The following is a 24,222-nucleotide window of genomic DNA, read 5'->3' on the forward strand; positions in this document are numbered from 1 at the left end:
AGAGAGGTACCTGCACCAAAGAACATCTCAGAGCTCAAACCATTCCCAGGAATAATCAGTTATTATGGATACAAAAACAAAAATACCTGGAAAAACTCAGCAGGTCTGGCAGCATCTGCGGAGAGGAACATAGTTAACGTTTCGAGTCCAAATGACCCTTCAACAGAACTAAGTAAAAATAGAGGTTATTATGGATGGATCTTACCCAATTAGTCTACAGTGCTGCCATCTCCATCCCCCACATTCTCTACTCAAAAAGAACCAATGTTGGTTTTGGGAGGCGCCATAAAAAAAATGGTGAAATAATCGTTGCATTCATCCAACCTATTAGTACATGATGACCAAAGGAAAGAATTAGTGTTGACATTTGAAGCATCCCCCTACGGAGTGGGAGCAGTGCTTTCCCATCGGATGGACGATGGCATGGAACGGCCGAAAGGATACGTATCAGTAACGCTCACCACAGTGGAAAAGGGATACTCGCAAATAGAAACAGAAGGCCTGTCCATCGTCTTTGTTGTCAAGAAATTTCACCAGTATGTACATGGCTGCCATTTTATTATTTCAGACCACAAGCCATTGCTAGGATTGTTCAGCGAGGACAAGGCTATACCACCCATAGCCTCAGTAAGAATACAATAATGGGCTTTAATTCTGGCAGCATACAGGTACACTTTTGTACATAGACCTGGAAGTCAAATCGCAAATGCTGATGCACTTAGTCATTTGCCTTTACAAGAAAATGATGAGGATGTCCTAGTTCCACAAGAACTTGTTTTATTGTTAAATTTCTTAGACTCCTCGCCGGTATGTGCTCGACAGATCAGAGACTGGACAAGTCGGGACCCAATCCTGTCTCAAGTACAAGAAAAAGTGCTATTGCCTTTCGGCGTCTCCTCAGCTTGCACCATCTTCCAGAGAACAATGGAAAGTTTACTACAGGGATTGCCCCAGGTTGTAGTCTATTTAAACGATGTTTAGGTGACAGAATTCATTGAAAAAAAGCATTTGACAAACTTAGAGGAAGCCTTAAAACATTTCTTGCAGGCTGGAGTGCATTTAAAAAAAGAAAAGTGCATGTCGCAAGCGAGGGCAGTAATCTATTTGGGTAGATTCACAGGGCTTCCACTCGGTTGAGGAGAAAGTAAGAGCCATAAATATAAGCCATAAGTACTACCTGGTGAAATGTACATCAACAGAAGACATGAAATAGCCAGCCAGGGCGGCATCTTATTGTGGGGAGCATGGGTGATAGCTCCTCCAAAAGGAAGAGAGCTATTTTCAATTAAACTACAAGTGCCCATCCAGGAATATCCCAAATGAAGACCATAGCATGCAGCTATCTTTGGTGGCCTGGGATGGATGGCGAAATAGAGAGTTTAATGAAGAATTGTGTGCAAAAGTCACCTTCAACAGCTCTGTTACACCCTTGGGAATGGCGAAGAAGACCATGGGTGCGGTTACGCATTGACAATGTGGGACCTTTCATGGGAACAATGTTTCTGCTCATTCTCAATGCCCACTCAATATGGATGGACATATAAGAGGTGAAGTCACCAATGTCTTCTGCTACATTTGAGAAGCTACGTCAAAGTTTTGCCGTTACCAGACTATCAGAAGTAGTCATTTCTGATAATGACACGGCATTTATGAGTGCTGAGTTTCAATGGTTTATCAGCCTCAATAGTATCACTCATGTAAAAACTTCAACGTACCACCCTTCTTCAAATGGACTGACTGAAAGGGCAGTTCAAACATTCAAGGCAGACATGATAAAGTTAATTGGAGATTTCTTAGCAACCAAGCTAGCACACTTTATTTTCCATTATAGGACCTTCCCTCACACAACAGGTGTCATACCTGCGGAATTATTGATGAAATGCCATCTCAGGATGAGATTGAGCTTAATAATGCCCAATTTAGGAGGGAAGCTGGAAAGGAGTTAGGGAAGTCAGAAAACTAAACATGACTGGCATAGTCGTGAGAGGAAATTTACTGTGGAAGAGACGGTGTACATGAAGAACTTTGGAGAAGGACCAAAGTGGTTCCCGGGTGAAGTAAGTGCAGTGACTGGACCTCTATCTTACCATGTAGAGGTGGAAGGCCGAGTCATATGGAGACATGTACATCGTCTAAGAAAGAGAAAACAATTCACCAAGAAATGATTCCACCAGTGTTCACGACCAGGTCAACGTTTCCTGTTGAGAGAATTCAACCCAGTACAAACATGTCTGATGTGTCTGATGTTCCTGTAAGAGCTGAGGATACAGATCTGCAGGTGCCCACTGAAGAAACTGATGTTCAGGCAACTCCAGAAAAGGAGGTCCCTGACAAAACATCTGAAGTTGTAGAGCTGAAATGTTCTACATGCATAAGGCAACCCCCAGGAAGACAGAACTTGTATATATCTTACCAGTGTAAATATTTTGTTGTCTTGAGAAAACTGTATTTGTAAATATAAAATGTATTTCCGAGTAAAGGGGAGAGGGATGTGGTAATTATTGTTTTATCTAATGTGTAATATACCTTTAGGAAGAGTGCTTTTAAGGAAAATCACATGATCTTTAGTAACCAATAGGAGAGAAGCACAAGCTACCTCTGTATTTAGTTGTTAGTAGTATGGAAATAGGGTCTGAAGTGAAAGCACACATGTAGTTGTTGCTGAGTACCTTTGTAAACAAACATGATGTTTCCCAGCTAAGAAGTGTTTGCTGATCAACTCTAGTTATAGTACCAACTCAGCCACCACTTATACAAGCGTGCGATGAAAATCCAACACACCCTTAAGCAGAAGTGGCCGCTCTTGACTGTAATAAGTATTCTTGCTGATGAAGGGTTCCACTGGGAGGAATTGAAAGATGGGGTGAAAGGTACTTTGTGACCAGGAAGGAAGGGATCTGTGTTCAAATGTGATTATGTGGATCATTCAAAAGTCTTTAAGGAAAAGGGAAAAAATTGAATATTTTAAAGATGCTCAATATCCCAAAATGAATCGGAGGGAATGATCCAGAGGTAACAGTGCTTAACATTCCATAAATCTTGAGTTAACCAATCACTCATGCCTGTGGAGTGAGCCCAAAACTTAGAGATATTACCTATCAGGAAAGAAGCTGAACAAGCTGGGGCTTTTTTTAGATAAGAGAAGGCTGGGGAGTAACCTGACAGAGATCTGTAAGATTATTAAACAGTTTCATAGGGTAGACATGGAGAAGAACATAAGAAATAAGAGCAGGAGTAGGTCACTTGACTCTTCAAGCCTGCTCTACCATTCAATAAGATCGTGGTTGATCCTATTGAGACCTTAACTTCACTTTCCTGCCTGCTCCTCCATGACCAGTGACTCCCTTGTAGATGCTTCTATTTGCAGTAGAGACCAAAACTAGGGGACTATTAGTATAAGATAGTCACTATTATATCCAATAGGAAGTTCAGGAGAAATGTCTTTACCCAGAAAGTGGTTAGAATATGCTACTTGATACCGCGTAGAGTATTTGAAGAGCATGCGCACATTTAAGAGGAAGCTGGATAAATACATAAGAGTGAAAAGAACAGAAGGCTATGTTGATGAGGTGAGATGAAAACTAGTGGGAGGAGGCTTGTGTGAAGCATAAACACGGGATGGACCCGTTGGGCTGAATGATCTGTTTCTGAGCTGTACATTCTCAACCTGTAATCATTGCTGGGTATTATAGGAGTGTAGTGCACAAGAATACTTGGGGAAGGATACCCAACATTAGTCTCTCAGACTTACTCATGGGTAGCATTGGGTGAGATCTGCAGCAGTGGTTTGTGGTCTGTGAAGTTGCAAAGAGGGGAGATAAGGAAGAGGGGTCAAATATAATTTAATGTTTAAGCAAGCCTCAGTTTGCATAAAATGTGGCAAAAGCTGTACTGCAGTTATACAACTCTCCTCATTTCTGAAAGGCAAATAATTCTAAGCTCCCATGTGCTCCCACATGTTATGTTTATGTAGCCTTGGTTTATCTGGTTCCAGTTTTATATGTGTCTATGGACAAGGACACTTTGTACAGAAGAGAAAATGAATAAGGAAGGTATTCAGACTCCCAGTAGTAGCTGTTGGTCTATGAGGTGGCCCAAAACAGAGCATCGAGTGTTGCATTTATATTGCAGCAGAGGCTTCAAAGAGATGGCTAATATAAAGAGGCACCAAGCATGCCTGAGATACAGAATATCATTTTGTGAGATTGTTTGACTCTGTGGCTTTACACTTCTGGTGTCAAACATAAATAGCCACCTTCTTCTCAGCTCACTTTATTATCGACCAAACCCCGAATGTTATTTGTTCTATTCATTCTCAGGATGTGGTCTTTGCTGGCAAGGCCACCATGTGTTGCCCAGCCCCAGTTACCTTGATAACTGAGTGGCTTCCTAGGCCACTTCAGAGGAAGGTTAAGAATCAACTATGTCTGTGTGGGATGGAGTCACATATAGACTATACTGGGTAATGTGGTTTTCACATTACTGACTTGTGTAGACCACCCACCAGAAACGTAAGGCACAGAGAGCCATCCCACAGGAGCTGCACATTCACAGTTATCACTGTTACCACTGGTGCTTCATGTCTATTTCAAAGTACAAACAACAAATTGCATTTATATGGCACTGTTATCATAATATCACAGTGCTTCAGAGGACTGTTATCAAACAGATTATGACCAAACCACATAAAGAGATACTAGGATTGGTAACCAACGGTTTGTTCAAAGATGTAGGTTTTAAGAAGCAACTTAAAGGAAGAGAGAGCGGTTGCAAGGTGGAAAGGTTTAGGCAAAGATTCCAGAGCTTAAGGCTAAGACAATAGAAAGCATAGCTACCACTGGTGGAGTGATTAAAATTAGAAATGCACAAGAGTTCAGAATTTGAGGAACACAGGGATCTCAGGTCATTGAAGGGCTGGAGGAGATTACAAAGGTAGGGAGGCCTGAGGTCCTGGAGGAATATGAAAACAAGGATAAGATTTAAAAATTGAGACTCTTAGGTCAGCGAGCACGGTGGTGAAGAATGAGCGAAGCTTGGTGCGAGTTTGGAAACGGGCAGTGTTTTGGTTGAGTTCGAGTTTGCGAAGGGTGAAGCCGGCCAAGAGAGGATTGGAATAGTTGAATCTGGAAGTAACATAGATCCCTGTGGTGACCAAAATCCACTGGGAGTATCTCGCGCTATACATGGGGCACAAGATGGAAAGTCACAAAGCTGCCTATCACCTGAGTCCACCTGCTGCTGTTTGGAGTAATGATGGTTCCCAAATACACCACTAGATGGAGTGCCTCACTTTGAAGAGACATTAAGGCAAATCCTGATATGGGTATTTGTGTAAGCCTATTTGCCAGTCAAAAGATTGCAGTATTATTGTTGCCCTTCATGATACTCTCCATAGTTTACCCTACTGGACCAAATGTTCTTCAAAACAACAGGCATCTCCTGTTGGTGGCGTTGTTTGGTGAAAGGTTGCAAGGTCATTAAATTTGTGACTACACTTCAAAAAGTACGTCATTGACTGTAAAGCTCTTTGGGACACCCTGAATTTGTGAACGATGTTAAAGAAATGCACATTATTTCTTCTAACAACATCGGGGAGAGAAACCTTTTTAAGTAAAAATTTTAAGAAAAAAATGAGACTGCTCTGGTGACTTGGACAATGCAGTACGGCATTGACATTCCATACAAGTTGGTTGGCCATCTGAGGAGACACAGCTCTTCTACTGGAATGTAAAAGAGCCACTTGTGACTAAGAGAAGCTTTGGTGTGTCATGAGTTGGCAATGATACTGTCTTATAACTGTGGGACAAGGAGGAACCTAACTCATAAACCGGGCAGGGTCAGGGAAGAAATGTGAATATGGAATGGTCACAATGTGCAGGAGAAAAGATAAAGTAAACCAATGACTAGGAAACTTTTTGATGTAAATAAAAGGTATTAATGATCTGTTCTGATCACTCTTCCAGTTAAATATCCATTTTAATCTGCAGTTCACAAAGGTATAGGTAAATACTACATAAACAATAATGATATTTAAGCATGGCCAATAAATTTGAATGTAACAATAAAATTGAATTTCAGTCCTGATGAAAGGTAATCGACCTAAAATGTCAATTCCATTTCTCTCTCCACAGATGCCACCAAACTTGCCGAGTATTTCCAACATTTCCTGTTTTCATTTTAAAACGGAATTGAATACTGGAATATCTTTTTGATATAAAAAAAACTTTGCACACTTTTAACCTGACTCCCTTGGCTCGGGTCCAGTCATTGTTCAAAGTTCATTAAATTCATTGACCCAGTTCTCCCATATGTGTAACCACCTTTTGGAAAGCAAGGCTCAGCCAGTGTGATGGCATTTAAATGTTTTACTTAATATTAAGTTAAAATGTTATTGAGACACCATTTACATATATTGGTCTTGGCTCCCGAAAATATACAAACTTGCTCAGTCAGCTTCCAGTAGTAAACACTGGCATCCTACAGATAACTAAAATTGCTGCTATCTTTTCTGTCATCCATTCAAGTGTCGGCCACCACTTAATGGTAGCACATGTGCTTCTGAGTCATAATGTTGTTAGTTTAGGTCCCACTCCAACGACTGGAACATAAAATCTAAATTGAAGAATCAGTATAGTACTGAGGGAGTGCTACACTGTCAGAGGTCTGTCAGATGAGGTATTAAACTGAGGACCTGCCTGCTCTTTCAGATGCTGTAAAAGATCCCACAGCGCTACTTGAGGAAGAGCAGGGGAATTCTTCCCAATGTCCTTGCCAATATTTATTCCTCATCCATCATTAAAACAAATTACCTGGTTATTGATATTTGGTATGGACTGTTTGGCAAAACTGATGAGAATGAGTAATTAATGATAGTCTAGGAATCCTTTGATAAACCTGTGGCAAATATGCCACAGTAATACTGGTTCACTCTGACCAAAAGGGGAAAATAATTGGTAACCTATTTTATAATTTGGGTGGAATCTATCCAATATGTTAGTTGTGCAAATAATTGCAGCGCTAAGCTATCGAGCAAGTAGAAAGTGACCGTTAATGTTACATTGTTCATTACTCACTGAAATACAGGGAAACTTGTAGGTTCATGAATAATAATAACATATATATGCCTTATGGATGAGATGTTAAACTTTCCTGTCCCCTCGGGTGAACATAAAATATCTCATGCACTTCTTCAGGTAAGGAGGTCCTGGTCAATACTTATTCCTCCTCTAATACTGAGAAAAATCTTATTATCTGGCCATTTTAATGTTGCTATTTGTGGGACCTTGCTGTATACAAATTGACTGCCGTGTTTCCTCCATCACAACAGTCACTACAATTCTAAAGAATATTTAATTGGCTGTAAAGTGCTTTAGGATGTTACATAAATGCAAGTATTTTTTCTTGAGTGTATATATTAAGAGTCAGCATTTGGCAAGCACTCCCTGCAAGTTTTGCACTTATTTGGAAGACTTTCTCCACTATATTTTGTTCCTAACACCCTATTTGTTATATTTTTAAAAATCATCTGAGTCGCTATGACATATGGAGGTTTTGTTGTGTACATCAGCTGGATGGCTTATGGGTCACATTCCCACATGGAAGCTATTAATGCCTTTTAAATTCACTTCTAGTTTTTAATAGAATGTAAATGAAATGTCTACTTTTCAAAAATAATTTAAAATGAAGTAATACAAGTTTACTGAGAGAAAAATGTCTCCCTTGAAAGTGATACAACAATAGTCACTACATTTCAGAAGTGCTTAATTGGCTATGAGACACACTGTGATGTCCTGAGATTGTGAAAGGTACTGCATAAGTCCCTTCCTGATAAAGCAAGAGTGAACATTTTTCTTCAGCATTCTCCCATACACTTAAGAATTTAGAACACTGTTAACTAATTGGAGTATTTCAATCCATTGCTTGAGACTTTCATGTTTCAAAAAATATTTCACTCAAAAATCTAACATAATCTGTCCAAACCTGCCAAAAATGGAAGTGATCTTTTGAGATATAATCAAAAATAATACAAAGAGTCATTAGATGTTAAACCTCAGTTTTATCTTCAGTGGACATGATAAAACCAGAAACTGATCTTTTTGATGATTATTCAGGGTCAAATTCCCTCATTTCAGATTTAACCTTTTACTGTCCATTTTTTTTTTAGAAATTCAGTATGGAATGTAATTATTTTCTTTAAAATTAGATACACCAACAAAATACAGTAAAAAGCTTTGTTTTTAATCTTGACAAATTTTACCTGTACAAAAGTTAACATTGCTTAGTCAGAAATTATTCTGTATACCTCTAACAGAAGTTTCTAGTACAAACACAGAATGGTTAAGTTACAGTTGATTTTTTTCAAACTTTATACAGAAAACGGTTTGCAAAAAGAAAGGAATTTGCCAAGAATATCTTTGCCAAAATGAATACTTTTGTTTCCAAAAATAGAAGTAAAAATTAGCATTAAAAATTATTTTTTTTAGTTTTGCAAATATTTAAAGGCACAAGTTAGCACTTAAGTGGAAAACAAGTTTATATGCTCAGCATACAATTAAAACTGGAGAACAAAAGACAGTATTAGACTACACTACTTATCGGACAGCGTTTGTTAATATAGGTGCAGTTTTATTGTAGAGGAGAATTAAAAGATTCACAGCTTATTGGCTAAAATATCTGGTCCCCAATAGCCCAAGATGAAAAGGAACAAACTTTTTCAGAACTGCTCTGTTAGAAAAGTGTTACCATTTTCTCCAGAAATTCAGCTAAGGTGATAAACACATGATTCCAAAGCGTGTAACATGTTTAGTAAGGTACAGCTTCTGCTGTGATTTAGAAAACAGTTGGTTCATCAATCAAAATCAAGAACTACTTCTCCTCCCGTGGGAAATAAGTTAACAGACATATTATCCCTCAAGACACGCTGTCCATTATTACACACAGATTCCTGATCCCACGTGAAAGTCCAATGTTTTTGTTGCTGGATTTATTCCAAATAAAAGGGAAACAATACATAAGATAAATATACATTTCAACAACTTTCTAAGTTTCAGAAATGACAGGTTTCAAAACTCAAGAACTCTTCAATGCTTGTAGTACCTCCTTTCACAAACACAAGCAATAAAACAAACCAGGGGGAAAAAAAGGTTTGCAGAATTTGACCAATTTCATTTCAGTACCCTTTGTCCTCACAGAGGATTTTAGAGATTCCTATTTGTGTCTGTAATCAACCTGGAAATCTGTCCATACCAAAAGCTTTGTGTTTCTTCTTTGTTTAAACTAAAAAAGCAAGTGGTGGTTTTCATTGGCCAGGATTGGCAACCTTTTGAATCAGCAGGCACTTAAACTGGAATGGCACAGTGCTCCACTTGTTCAGTCCTTCATTAGTGCAGAATGCCATGGAAGACTGCTTAAGTCTCTAGGTTTCTTGAGTTCACTGTTTCCCCAACTACCCGACTCCCCGCAGCAAACCGCACCCCCCCACCCCCCCCGCAACCCCACCCAACACTTTTCCTGGGAGGCGAGGGCTTCCTATGGCCTGGTGAGGGTCGTGTACACTGGTTGGTCCCAGTTAGTTGGACTGTGGGATGGAGGAATGGACAGAGTATTCAGGAGGGGTGAAGCATAAGGCCGGCGAGATGAATGGAAATATGGGTACTGGTAGATGCTCGAAGGGTATCCAGAGTAAGGATTGTAGTAATTGGGGCCCTGGACATCTGAATAGTCACACTGGGAGCCAGAAAAGGCAGCTGCAGCAGCATTGGCAGGTGAGCAAGCCTGGTTACTGTAGGAGCTATAATCGGTTTGTGGTGAAGAGCCATGCTGTTGGTCATTGTAGTGGCTTGGGCTGAGTTGTTCGGTCTTAATGTGCGGTCTTTGCTGACTTGGTTCACTGGAAACTGATGATGAAGGTGAAGAGGATGAGGCACTCTTATGGTTCCAGACAACTTGAGCTGGGCTGCTGCTGGTTATGTAGGCTGCACTGTAGGAGCCTGTCGAGTTCGGTCCATGGCTGTGGTCAGAAGAGAGAGGCACTGCGTGGCCATTCAGTGGTAGGTACTGGTCAAACTCATGGACATCAAAGGTCTCCATGTTGTTGATGACCTCGCTGCTCAGCTCGCTGATGTCCACGTTGCTGAAGTCGATGTTCTGGCGGCCATTCTCTGCCATGGGGCGCCCCTCCCTTTTCAGCTCATGCTTCCCTGCGTGGAGATCGGTTTTGGGGGTGGTGGGTGGTGTTGGGGGCCCTTGTGCATGGCCTGATTAAAAACAAAACAAAAAGACAGGCCGTTACCTAAGAGGTCAAAAACAAACCAATTATACTATGGCTATCATGGGTGGCCAAGAATTTAGTACTTAGAATCGTATAGTACAGAAAGCGGTGGTTATGGCCCATCGTACCTCTTTACCAGAGCTATCCAATTAGTCCTACTCTTCCGCTCCTTCCCCGTAGCCTTTCATTCCCCCCACCTTCAAGTATATATAAAATTCCCTTTTGAGAGTTACTATTGAATCTGCAGCCGCCACCCTTTTATACAGGGCATTCCAAAGCGCAACAACTTGCTAAGTAAAAAAAGATTCTCCTCTCGCCTCCGGCTCTTTAGCCAATTACTTTAAATCTGTCTCCTCTAGCTATTGACTCTGTTGCCAGTGAGAACCATTTATCCCTTTTTACTCTAACAAAACCCCTCATTATTTCAAATACCTCTATTAAATCTTCATTTAACCTTCTCTGCTCGAAGGAAAGAAGTCCCAGCGTCTCTGATCTCTCCACCTAACCAAAGTGTTGCATCCCTTGTACGCATGAAAACTATTAGCAATTCTGTGAAATGTTTAAGACTCAAATCAATTCAAACATAGCTGCTGTAATCATCAAACCTTGTTCATTTTAGGCATAAATTAATATAGGTTAGAAAGTCAAAAGTTTTTTTTTTAGCCTCTGTAGTTGACAGTTCTGCCCTGAGGGACTGCCTGGTCCTTTGTGAATTTACATGCTCCAGCTCTGAGAAAGGAGTTAAAATGGGTGTTTTGCCACCTGGCAGATACCAAGAGCTGGGCTCGCAAATGAAACTGGAACCAGGACTGTGGGACAATGGAAAGTTCCACTCCCGATGCTACTCTTAAGGGTGAAACAATGAACATCTCAATTTAATGCAGAGGAACTTAACCTCTCAAAAACACAAGGCAGCAAATGAAAACCCTGCCCCCTCTGCGGAAACTCGTGGCAGGATCCACTCATGGCAGTTCTACCGCTTGCTTTATCCCAAATTCTCTGCCGCTCTCCTCGCTTTCGCCATTTCAGCTCGGCGTGAATTCTTTTAAACGGACCCCTGCCTTTTTTTTTGTTTCTGTCCTATTCTGCCCTCCCTCTAACTCGCACTACACCCATCGGAAACTCCGCATCTCGCTCACCTGTGTGTTCAGGCGGGTGGTGCCCATCGGGAACCACCCTCCCCCCGGGGAGGCTGTCTCCTGGGTGGCCGCCTTTGTACAGCTGGTTCACGGGCAGGTGGCTCTGCTCGGCGCCCTGATCCGAGTCCGCCTGCCCGTTCTTCACGCTCTTTCTCCGCCGAGGCTGGTACTTGTAGTCGGGGTGGTCCTTCTTGTGCTGCACCCTCAGGCGCTCAGCCTCCTCCACAAAAGGACGCTTCTCATTCTCGCTCAGCAACCTTTTCAAAAGAGACACATCAAGAGTCTTAGAGAGATGGAAGCTCCCCCTCAAACACCGAAGAATTATTCAATGAATTCTGCTCCCCGACTCTCTCCCCACCATTTTCCCCTTCAGCTGTTATCCAGTTCCCTTCGGAAAGTGATTGTTGAATGAAACAACTGCAATCCATAGCGCCTCTCTGATAGAAATGTCAGCATTCATGTTAGCAAGGGCATCCGACTGAACGAAACAATGCTTTACTGGACCCCAGTTAGTTTGATGAGAAATCCCAAATTTTAGAAACGAGGTAGGTGATTCTGGGAGCACAGCATTCGTTATTCAAACCCAGAAAGCACTTGTGTGGTCTGGGGCCACTCAAATATGTAACCCGGCCTTAATAAAGGGATCAAGTAACCGAAAAGATCGTCTTGCTTCCAGATTACGGGCTCAAATTGTCCCAGTGAATCTTTTACGGGGTAAAAATGAAGTTTCCTCGCCCCTCACCCGACTTCAATTCCTGGATATAATGAGTATTATTTAATGAGCTAAATGCTAACAGATGGGATATATATATATATATATTTGCCTTCTAATCACAGAGGAGGTTAAAAGCGAAATGGAAGCGGAGTTATGGATGTACACAGGCAGCCCAGTGCCAGCCTGTTGGACAAGAGCCGGAGCTCCCTCCGCTGTCGACTGGAGATTCAGCCTTTTGCTAATGGCAAAGCCTCGGCCATTGAATTTGCCCTCAGGATAGAAAGGGGAAAGCGGGCGCCAAAGCCCACCAACCCATTCCAGCAATTCTGGCCAAGTAGAAACTCCTCCGTTCTGAAACCCGTCCAACATCTCGGCCAATTGGAACCGATTTTTCAAAGCTCCACTGGATAACCCATAAATTAACACCGAGAGCTAAATGGAACCTTCCAGATACAGGAAGACGTAATGTTCATTCTTGGGGTATGACAATAAAATACCACAGTGCTTTGGTCCTTATTCGCAGTGACTTGGCAAATGCCTTCATGAAGATCTATCCTCTGGTGGGTATTTCTAGAGAAATCCTACATTAACGAGCGTTCTGAAAGATTGTCCTAATCCTTCAACCTCTTAAAAACTCGGCCAGATATGGCCAGCTGGGTTCATACCCTTTTTGCTTTGATCATGACAGGGTCGAATAAGCGGCTATTTATCAGGGTGAGGCTGAAATTATATTCCAGACCGTATATTTAACACAATATTTATACCGGATAGTATTAGTTGCTGTATCGGTTCTCTCAGCCGTATCAAGGGCCATTCCGATATAATGTTATGCGGGATAAGAATGGAAGTTGTCAATTTGGCGCCGTCGCAAGTGAATGGAGGCACAAGCGTCGAAAGGCGTTACTTACCGCCAGAGTTTGCCCAGGGTTTTGCTGAGCTCGGCGTTGTGAAGGTGCGGGTACTGATCCGCCAGTTTACGGCGAGCAGCCTGCGCCCATACCATGAAGGCATTCATGGGTCTCTTGACATGGGGCTTGTTCTTGGACGTGCCGTTTATCCGCACGGGCATGGGCACCAGAGTCCAATCGTACCCCTTCAGCACCTGGCTCACTGCCTCTCGGATGCAGGCCGGGAAGCGCTCGTCCTCTTCGCCGCTCATCTTCTTGCCGTTGGCGGACGAGAGCGGACGACCGCAGCCCCCGCCGTCCTCCGACTCGGACAGGCCGGCGTGCTGAGCCTCGCTGTCCGACATGGAGCCCGGGGAACCCACCGACTCGCTCTCAGAGCCGCTGCAGCCCGGGCTGCACGCCCCCTCCGCCACCATCTTATCGTGTTCTTCTGTCATGTTCAGCATCGACTTGGCAAATCCGATCGTCTTACTACGGCCACAAATGTTTTTTTTTTAAAAGGGCAAAATTGCAAGAGACGCTTTGCAATCCAAAAAAAAATTGCAACAGAAAAATCTTTGCAACAATATTTTTTTATGAAATCAAGAACTGCAAGGCAAAAATAATAAAGTTCGACTTTGCAAATGCAAACTCAAACAAAATCAGGATCGTACTTTAAAGTCATGCTTCGAATTGTGCATTTAAAACACAAGGCAAGAACTCCTTTGAGCAGAGAGCTAGCGGGCGATGTCCATGTGAGTCACTCAGAGAGATGCAGCTCAGTGCGGGACACGCTGTCAGATCACCTTCGATAGTCGCCGCGCGGCTGGTCACCGAAAACTTGCAAAAGAAACTTTTTGCCAGAAGTTTGTTTACGACTTCAGTATATCAGTCTCTCCTGCGGCTCTCTGATTGGTTCGTGCTGCCGTCCCTCTGATTGGCCTGTGTTGTTAAATGGGTGGGATTTTCTTAAAGGAGCGATCCGGGTTTTTTTTCTCTTTTTCTGCCTTTATAAAATTGCAACTCCCCAGGACCCTTTTTAACTATTTCGGTATAAAACGGCAGGTCGCCACAAATATCCTGCTTCAAAGCCGCTGCCAAGATGAGAGGAAAATTGAAACACAAAGCTTTTTCGGTCCACAGACCATAATTAGCTTTTCTGCTTCTTCCTAATCATAAAGAAGGTTATGGGATTTCCAAGCCCACTAATTTCATTGGTTTAAACGATATATAAATATTTATATTCAAAGGTATGCATTCTTTAAAAAAATTAAGTTGCAATATACATTTTCCACGCTAAGGGGCTCGCTACGTTCCTCGTTATTGTTTGAAACTTGTGTGTAACTCATTCAATTTTAAAGCATATGGACATTCAGACGATTCCATTTGTAAAGCAGATCCACCAGAAATGAATGTCGAATTACCTTTAGATGTATGAATCAGTTAATTGGCGCCAGCTTGCCAAAAATTGACATGTCACCTCTAGATGAAATACAACTTGGTCACCAAGGAAAACTACCCGCTCAACTTTCGTCCACTTCGATTGTTTTATTGATTTATTTTTAACAACATCGTAAGTAACTTACATGCATAACAAACTGTGTGGACGTGTGTGTTTTATGATGCATTGCAACGTTTAAACCTGTGTTAAGCACTTTACACTTGAGGTGTACAGGGGTCCTTTGTGATCGCAAGTGACTGGCAGTTGCAAAAGTTGGCTTGGTAAGTGACCGCTTAATTGTTATATCGCGCTCCGGCTGGGGTTACTAAATAGCAGACAGTTATCAAATACTTGAAGCCACATTATTGTACAGGAGAGGAGTTGATGTGTAATCTGCCCCCCATTAAAATGTGTTTACTGACCTAGACGGTGCAATTTAGAGATTTCGGAATCTGCTGCAGAACCATTAACACTTTCCAGTACGGCGATACAAATATGGACAGCTTTTCAGTTTACAGTTTTTCATGTAGTTATTTTTGCATGTTTTTGTGATCTGCAGCTTTTATTGCTAAATTATCAAATATTTTATCTGAGACTTAGATAAATAGGAGACAGAGAAGTTGTTTATTTAAAATGCCCTTTCTCTTTGCGCGATTTCCAGTCAATTTCACGTTAATTTCTGAAAGGTTTGCTTTCGGGGAGTATTGATGGACGCTTATCTGTCATTCTCATTTGTGGTTTATTTCATTTGCCCTTTCCCTCGCTATCGGACCTTTTCTTACTCATCTCACCCCCTTCTAGAGTTCTGTTGCAGCCGAAAACATTGCGAACAATTACGATTGCAAGGTGGATTAATATTTAAACGATATTATTTTTATTCGAAGTTTGAGCATGGGCCTAAAAATAGAGGACAGCAATCTTTATTCGGATCCATTTGGAAAACATCTAACATCCTTACAATTCTCCGGGCTAACACTCCAGTAACACCTGTCGAAGTGTTCGGGAAAACGCAAAAGATTTTGATCAATTTGGGGGAGGGGTTGTTTGAATTCTGCTGGCCTCCCTCGCTGCTTTCCTGCAAGTAACATTTGTGATTTTTATTTTTTTAATCTGCAGTTTATTGTCTAAAGCGAGGAAGGGGTCTGTACGGTTTAAAGGATTTGCATTGTTTATTTCAAATGTAAAGGACATGGCGGCAACTGAAATATCATTGTCTATTGTCTAAATGGTAAACATAAAAATGACACTTGATTTATTCGTGCGGTTCATCATCCCGATAATTTTAATATAGCCGTTTTCATGTAAACTTATGTTAATATATGCAATATACCCATAATGCACTGGCTTACAAATATATTTCTGAAATAATATGAGCTAAATTAATGGGGCATTTTAACCTAAATTGATTTTTTTTGCTACATCTAGTTTAGTCAGACTGGATTTAACAGCGCATTATCGAGTGTCTCGTTATAGGGCATCCTTTAAAAATCAAGTAAAAGGAAGAAAACTTGAAGTTTCAGTCAATTTCAGCTCTCTATGTATTATGTATACATCAGCTAAAATTGACAACCAAATGACATTTATTTCATATTTTGTTCCTTCTTAAATTGTTTTAAGGAATCTTCATGATAAGTTGCGGTCTAATCGGTTCTGATATATGTGGTGTGTGCCTGCCTACCTGCCGGCTCCAGAATGGTGCTTAAAAAAAAACTTACAGAAAGACGACAGAAATTAGTGAATCAAAACGATATAAAAACGCCAGTTTCATCCAGGATCTTTTTGACTGCTGGCGGAACAATCCTCGTTGTTAGCCTTTTTCTCCCTATGCAACTGAGAACCAAATTAATGGCAAGAGTGGACCTGAGAGAAGTGTTCACAAATACTATATTTTAATCTAATTTCTGCGGGGATGTGACAAGCCGAAGTCAGAAAGGCACCGGTTTGAAAAGAGATCGTACGAGATTTCTGGGAGGATTGATGCTGACAGATTTCAGCCAGGTTTCCTATCAGAATTTTTTTTAAAAAAAGTTGGGTCACGTACGAAAGAAGTGCTGAGAATATCATTGTCTCCCGCCACCGCCCCCCCCCCCCAAAAAAAAATCTCTCTCCCCCCTCCCCCCCAAAATTACACATTGACTTGACTATTGAAATCTCCACAAGGCAGAATCTATCAGATGCCCGCCAGTGAGCATTATGTCCGAATTGGAGAAGGGTCAAAGGAAACGGAAACGATCTGAAGAATCACCACTGCTGGGTTGCATAGTGAGCCTTTTGTGTTGATATCCCATACTCGATCTGTGTGTGGAATAAACAACGAAACCAAGCAGGCAGAACTGATAATCAGTCCCCGATATAGTGTTCAGATGCGATTCAAAAGCTGAACGCGTATATATATTTAATTGATCGTGGGGGTGGGGGGAGCGGTGTTAATTGAAAAATATTGACCGTTCAGGACATCGATTTGGAGGATGGGGAGAGAGCTTCGCTTTCTCGGGAAGTTGAGTGGGACATAGCCGCTTATAAACGACTCACACATTTCTTGCTTCAAAGCTGCACGAGAGAATTGTTTTTACTCCTGTACAATTTTCAGCTGTGTTTACGATCGATTTTAACATCGCCCCTATCTGCTCTTTCTGCCCTGATATCACCGCCTGGGAATCATTTATTTTGATTCATTTAACAATCTTGTCAACAAGGATTCAGCCAGCCGCCTCGTAGGTTTGTGTTTCTTCGCAAGCAGAAACTGTAAACACACACAAAGCACATGGTCCCCTGGTCACACGCTTGTGGGTGTTTGCTGCAATGGGCCAGCTGTTTTGATGTTTATGTGTGTCTAATGATCTCCCTTTGTGTCTGACAGCATGCCAGCAGTGTCACGGCCCTTCACACCTTCTTTTCTGAGACTCTTGCCTGACCTGTAACACGATGCCCAAATGTAAGGCATTTCCAAAAAAAGAATAGCAGGTCCAGACTGCGAGTAAATGTTACCGCCGTGTGCTTGTTGCCAGTTGTTGGACCCCACTGCATGATTGCGGTGGAGCTTTTTAAGCAGATGTATAGGATACATCCATCCGCAGGGGAATAGGACCACTACTTCTGCACCGACTTGGCAACCAATCCCTTCCCGCAAATTGGATGTATGCCTTGTTATTTTAAACAGATAAAAGACCCTCTATGGAATAACAGAGACAAATCCGATTTTATTCTTCTGACTAGGTTCCAGTCGGAGCACTGACATGTCGCCTCTTCAAGCTCATCCGTCGAAATATCTGAGCATACATTCCACGGATCATCTTGAGCTATGGCTGAGCCGAGCAGCATTAGCCCAGGGTTAAAACCCTTCAAGGATTATACATGTTTTTCCCCTCGCTTTGGATCATTGGGTTTATTATTGTGTAATATCATTATTAAATAATAAATGCAATATGCATATAACCTTAAAATCACTGTCAGCATCCTACTTTTGTTATTCCTTAAGTGCATGAGAACAATTAACTCATTCAGTCACTGACAGACATTTCAATATGCAAATCCGAAAAAAGTTTTATTCTTCTGTTACTTTTAATGAAATTTATATCAAATGTAGACTTATTAAAGATTGTTGGCTTTCCGCGGTCAACTGTGTAACCCTGTTTGGGGACGATGCGTGTAAATTTCGGAGAAATTAGGAGTTTACATTTTGCCCTCTTAATGTTCTATTCTGCCCTGTCCGCCGCACTTGGAGCAATAAATTTCGCTTTCGCTTTGTTAAGGAGTAAATTTCACATCATTTAGAAATTGACTGTTCGGAACAAATCTTGCTGCAAACTCTTCGTGCTGTCCAATATTTCTTCCTCAAATCTCAGGAGCAACTTGCAGTCGTTCTCTCAGAATCTCATGTGAAAGATAACTTTCCCACTAATGCGAAGTATAAACCGGCAGGCGAGAATCCCTGTTATTTATACCCGCTGTCGGTTGTTTCAATATTCTAATTCCCATGTCTGTTCACAATTAATAGTTGACATTTATTTTTGGATGAGACCCAATTCTTTAAAAGCTTTATTTCGTGCAACGGAAACCCTTTCACAAATAAGTATGTAGACACATACAACTATGTTTAACATGTCAGTAAGTTTCTTTAGTCACCAACGGATGACGGTTGATTTTGATTAATTTCATGTACAATGTTTGTCTTCGACCTGGGAATTAATCAAACGTTACTTTCTAGTTGGTGGCACAGCTTCAGAAAGAGATGGTTTGTCAAATAAAAGACCAACAATAAGGCGTCCTTTGTCAGAAATTTATTTGTGTTTATTGATAAGCATTTGTGTTATGAGTTTTCTTTCTGAATTGTATAACCGAAACACCAATATCCCGTCACACTCAATTGTGGGGCTGTTTCAGCAGCATTGGTTGTTCATATCATGAACAGACCCTGAGAAGCTCAAAATAGACCAAGTACAAAACCATGAAGGTAGATGGACGGACGGACGCCATCCTGCCTGCCCTACACCTGGCCGGAAAGCTTGCGAAGGCCGCTTTGTACAGGCCGATTGCTGAAAGACTGCTATGACTCGCAAACAAAAGGATTTGAAAGAAAAACGAGATGAACAGATTTCCTACATTTTTGCATCACGCAGGCATTCAATTAGATAATGTACACGCGAAACCAAATGGAATTTATACGTCCGCCTACCTGTTCCTAATGCCTTGATGTTACTTAAATGATTGTTATGTTTAATAATAATTTACGATATTTAATTTCATTCTTCGATCTTGTGTTCTTGGTACATTTCAAGACAGTCACGGTGAGAATGACAGCGCGTTTAGAGGAGTAGGCAACAATGTTTAGCAAATGATCTGAAATAGCTGCAAATCTCCTTTAACCGAACCATTCACTGCATTCCCACCCCCAGGAATACTTTTAGTAGGTGCCCAAGTGTTTGATGTTCGTCACGACAATAACGAATGCCATTTACACGGCTTAACAACCAGGTCATCTAACTTAATGGCGGCTGGGACAGATTTGAATTATTTTGGTCTATTGATCGTTTGCATGTGAGAGTGATCAAATGAAGTAAACTGGGAGATAATTAGGGGGGGGGGGGGGGTCTGCACTTGGAGGAGGGCTCTTGGGGCTTTTTTTCCCCAAACTCATTGAATGAATTTCCAAGTGCACAGGTGCCCAATATTTTACTTCTTAATTTCGAAAGTTAACGAGTGACAAAAAAAACCCGTCTAAACCTAAATCAAATTCGGAAGTTCTTCAACTTCTCAAACTCGTGTCGCTTTATTTAAAATCACTTCATCAAACAATCCAAAATAAAAACAAAAACAAAAAACTGCTGATGCAGGAAATCCAAAACAAAAACAGAATTACCTGGAAAAACTCAGCAGGTCTGGCAGCATCGGCGGAGATGAACAAAGTTTCATGAACAAATCCAAAATAAAAATTCATCAATAATCAACCGTTCACAAAACGCTACAAATGAATGTTGGAAATGGTTCACATTGATACATCAGAACCGGCACTGAGCGGTAAAGTTTAAATATTGTAACTTAGCCCGAGCTCAGCAGCACGGAGGAGTTTATTAAATCCAAGAAAATAGATCTTCTCACATACCTGCGCCGATTGAGCTGCAAATCTTCTTCAACCGAGCCATTCGCTGCATTCCCACCCCCAGAAATACTTCTATTTGTGTTTGATGATGAACACGACAATAAGGAATATGCCAGCTCATATTTATGGAGGGCTCTCATTCTCGCATTGCATTAAATCCCCTGTCTTTTCCTCCGTTTGAATGATCTCTGCAATCTGCTGACGCTATCCTTCGAGATACACCTTAATGTTGCTTTCTATTTTTTTTAAAGAAGCTGGGTTCAGAGTTGCAGCAGAAATGCCCAGTGTTCACCAAACTGTCTGAACTTACCTGTTTAGAAAGGAGTCGTCAGCAACTGTCACAAACCTTTTCAATTCTCGCAATATGATAGCCATGGTGGCGATAAGGAGACAGCAGGGAGGGGTGGGGGACTAACAAAGAGTGCATTGAGGTATTGGATTGGTGGGCATTGAATTTGTACAGGAGGCTTCAGAAACTGAAATCGGTTTCATAATTTGGGCCTCAGCCAGCCCTATTGTAAATTGTCAACTTTCATGAGTTCCCTGAATCACGTTTGCATTAATTGGAACCGTGTCATCTTTAATGTGGGGGATCTTTGGTGTCTGGGCAGGGAAAGAACCAAGAGGGATTTGAACTGATATCAGCAAGGAATGCAACTGCGGCTTTTTTTTTCTCTTGCAGTGCGGTTCACTGCATCATGCTCCATTTTTGTTTTACATACCTGTCAACATTAGAGAACACTGATGCGCTTCAATCATCTGTCTAGATTTTCTTGTTTAAAGAAAAACCTTGACAGTTACTGGGGGTGTTTATGTTTATGTGGCGCATTGTTCGGTAAACCTACCAGCAGAAAAAAGATGCTCAAAGTCAATTCCTTTTTAAAAGTAAAAGCAAAGTACTGCGGATGCTGGAAATTTGAAATAAAAGTAGAAAATTGACATACTCAGCAGGTTCGGCAGCACCTGTGGAGAGAGAAATAGAGTTAATCTCAGTGATCTTTCATCAGAACTGGAAGAAGTTAGGGATGTGATAACTTAAAACCCACTTTCTATAAATATTGTTTTTCCACTTCGATAGATAAAGAAAAGACTGTACGGGTGTACATAACACGCAAAAATATACAAATTACAAAGCTTGCCATATCTATTGAGGGAGAATGTGCCCACTTGCTTATGCCATCGGGGCTGCGTTATCATATGCCTTCCCATCCTGAAGGAGATGCTAATTTTATAATTGTTGATGACAACTATTTTTCATAGATTGCCTCTAGAAACATCTGCCCGTGTTCCTCACTTGGGAGCCACTGCACCTATGGGTTTTATTGTTTATTACAATGCGCGTTAGGACTGCAGGTACTGACCCTGGGGGTGACGAGCAGCCAGCGCCAGTTAGGCTGCTTGCTGCACCTTAACCTGCGGCTCGTTGACAAAGCACGGGTCAAGCTGCATTCTTAAGTAGCCAATCTCGAAACGTTCCGAGAATTGGCAGGATCAGTGTCCCTGTCTTTTTTTTTCCCAAATGTGTCAAAATAAGTTGACGACTTTCCCAAGGAGCTCACATGTCAACCAGGATATTTTTTCAATTGTAGCTTTGTAGTTATTTTGGGCACCAGAGACATTGACGCAAAAAGTAATAATATAACCACTTAGACTTAAAGTATAACAATATCTTAAACTAATTATGTCTCTAGCATTGCTGGGATGAACCCAATTGTCAGCAATTTTCTCAATCGGTTAAGTAAAAAAAGGGTTTCACTTGCATATCGCTTACTCCATAAGTGTCGACGTCAGTGGAATCTTGCCTCAATTTTTAAAATTATAACAGTGTCACTCGGCCAAAAATGAACTGCGTGACATAATTCAGCCATGACTGGTAGATGAGAGTAATATGATATCGAAGTCCTGGTGGCCTAAGTAAGCGAGGACACGGTGTTCTGACTAGTTGAGTGCGCAAGCAATTGAAAAGCCCAATAAAATGGGAAGGAATGCATGGAAAGGAGTGGTTGGATGTTAGATTCTATTTTTCAAAAACAAACCATTCGGCCCAACTGTTGCTGCCGATGTTTATGCTTCAAGTGAACCTCCTCCCACCCTTCTTCATCTAACCCTATACCCTTCTATTTGTTTCGCCCTCATGTGCTTATCTAACTTCCCTTTAAAGGTACCAATACTGTTCACCTCAAGTACTCCTCGTGGCTGTACCTATCTTTCATTGAGCTCCATGTGTGAATCCCTCCAATCAGGTTTCAGCCCCTGCCACAGTACCCAGAGTGCATTTCTCAAAGTCACAAGTGACATATTATGTGACTGTGATAATGTTAAACTTCCCCTCCTCATCCTTCTTGACCTGTCTGCAGCCTTTGACATGGTTGACACACCATCCTCCTTCAACATCATCCAGCTGGGTGGGACTGTCGGTTCCATTCTTATCTACATAATCATAGCGAAAGAATCACTTGCAATAGCTTCTCTTCCTGGTCCCACAATGTTACCTCTAGTGTCCGCCAAGGATCTATCTTTGTTCCCACCTCCTATTTCTCATCTGCATGCTGCTCCTCAGCAATATCATCGGAAGGCACAGTATTAGTTTTCACATGTACGCTGACAACGCAAAACTCTACCTCAGCACCACCTCTCTCAACTCCTCCACTGTCGTTAAATTATCAGATAGCTTATCCGACACCCAGTATGGAATGGACAGAAATTTCTTCCAATTCACTGTCAGGAAGACTGAAACCATTGTTTTTGGTTCCTGCTGCAAACTCTGTTCCCTCGCTACTGACTCCATCCATCTCCTTGGCAACAGTCTGAAATACTGTTTCTTATGAATTTAAAAATGAATACTTTTAGACTCGGCTATTCCAATGCCCTTCTGGCTGGTGCCCTACGTTTTACCCTACGTAAACTTGAGGTCATCCAAAACTCTGCTGCCCGAGTCGTAAAACTCATACCATACCATAAAACTCATACTCCTGTTCCCCTCTCACCCATGCGCTAGCTGACTTACATTGGCTCTGTCATGATTTTAAAACTCTCATTCTTAATTTCAAATCATCCATGGCCTTGTCCCTCCCCATCTGTGTAATCTCCTCCAGCTTCACAACCCTCTGAGGTATCTGTGTTCCTCTAATTCTGGCCTCTTGTACATTCTCAATTATAATTGCTTCACCATTGGTGTCAGTGCCCCAAGCTCTCGAATTCTCTTCCCACAGGTCTGCGCCTCCTTACCTCGCTTTCCTCCTTTAATATACTTCTTAAAAACATAACTCTTTGACCGAGTTTTTGGTCAGCTGACCTAATATCTCCCGTGTCTCGGTGTCATACTTTGTTTTCTAATGCTCCTGAGAAGCGCTTTGAGAAGTAAAGGTGCTATTTAAAAAGGAGCGCTATACTGTTATACTATCAATTATCCACACTGATTTCCACACGTAAATAACAAGGATTTTAGCACAGGGAACTCAGATGCGGGGAGGTTACATACAAGAAAACATTCTGAGCAATACAAGTGAATAACATCAGAAATTATGCGTCATTCTTCTGGTTGTCTATTTGAAGGCCAAGGGCACTCGTAATCCGCTCGTTTGTAGCCATTCGTTTTAACATGTTAATAGTTGGGAACAGGTGGCGTTGGCTCTGGTCCATTTCCATTTATTCTTGCACTGAAGGCTCCTGCAATTTGGTCACCTTACCTGGGTTCAGAAGTAAAATGCTGCCGTGTTAATTGAAATATTATAGGAAGGTAACATCTTCTGTTTAGATTATACCACGATTGTACCATAATCAAATGTTTGCCGTGTTCTATACGTCGAGATAAAATAGCTTGAGGTGGCAACATTCGAAGTGATTGACCTGTCATCTTGTAAAGGATTTTTTTGAGAGACTGGTACATGCAATGCCAGAAAAGTGTTTTTCAGCACTTTACTTAGTGAACTTTGCAGCATTTTAGAGTAGACTTTCTAAAAAAAAGTCAATATTCTCTTATGGATTATGGATATTTTCTTCTACGAGGGACTATGTTGAACTAAACTGGACTGAAAACTATCCAGCGAATCATGTGGCAATCAATATTAACACATCATATGTTTGTTTATTCACCCCTCTTGCTTCCTACAATACAATACTTCTGACTGAGGGTTACTATTTGTGATTTGAGAAAGGTGCTTTTTAGACC

The 24,222-nt window shown here is 41.4% G+C and overlaps 1 protein-coding gene and 1 long non-coding RNA gene across 2 annotated transcripts; one reads left to right on the top strand and one right to left on the bottom strand.

The window, feature by feature from the left end:
• Nucleotides 1–9,490: 9,490 nt before the first annotated feature.
• Nucleotides 9,491–13,873, bottom strand: LOC121287961 (transcription factor SOX-8-like). The gene is made up of 3 exons (XM_041206132.1): nt 13,033–13,873; nt 11,410–11,666; nt 9,491–10,256 (listed from the first exon to the last, which is right to left on the bottom strand). Exons 1-3 carry the CDS (start codon nt 13,476–13,478, stop codon nt 9,529–9,531), a joined length of 1,431 nt encoding a protein of 476 aa, XP_041062066.1. The 5' UTR covers nt 13,479–13,873; the 3' UTR covers nt 9,491–9,528.
• Nucleotides 13,874–14,231: 358 nt separating this feature from the next.
• Nucleotides 14,232–18,715, top strand: LOC121287962. Its single transcript, XR_005945282.1, has 2 exons — nt 14,232–14,584; nt 17,669–18,715. It is a non-coding gene; the product is annotated as an uncharacterized LOC121287962 (long non-coding RNA).
• Nucleotides 18,716–24,222: the final 5,507 nt, after the last annotated feature.

Source organism: Carcharodon carcharias, chromosome 15, assembly GCF_017639515.1.
Source record: "Carcharodon carcharias isolate sCarCar2 chromosome 15, sCarCar2.pri, whole genome shotgun sequence".
Classification (NCBI taxonomy): Eukaryota; Metazoa; Chordata; class Chondrichthyes; order Lamniformes; family Lamnidae; genus Carcharodon; species Carcharodon carcharias.

What these genes read in the sequence shown, in the direction of transcription:
- LOC121287961 (XM_041206132.1), bottom strand. Translation starts at nt 13,478, where the DNA reads ATGCTGAACATGACAGAAGAACACGATAAGATGGTGGCGGAGGGGGCG. An exon ending in ACCCTGGGCAAACTCTGGCG is followed by an intron (nt 11,667 to 13,032) that starts GTAAGTAACGCC and finishes TCTTTTGAAAAG; the next exon opens with GTTGCTGAGCGAGAATGAGA. An exon ending in CCACCCGCCTGAACACACAG is followed by an intron (nt 10,257 to 11,409) that starts GTGAGCGAGATG and finishes GTTTTTAATCAG; the next exon opens with GCCATGCACAAGGGCCCCCA.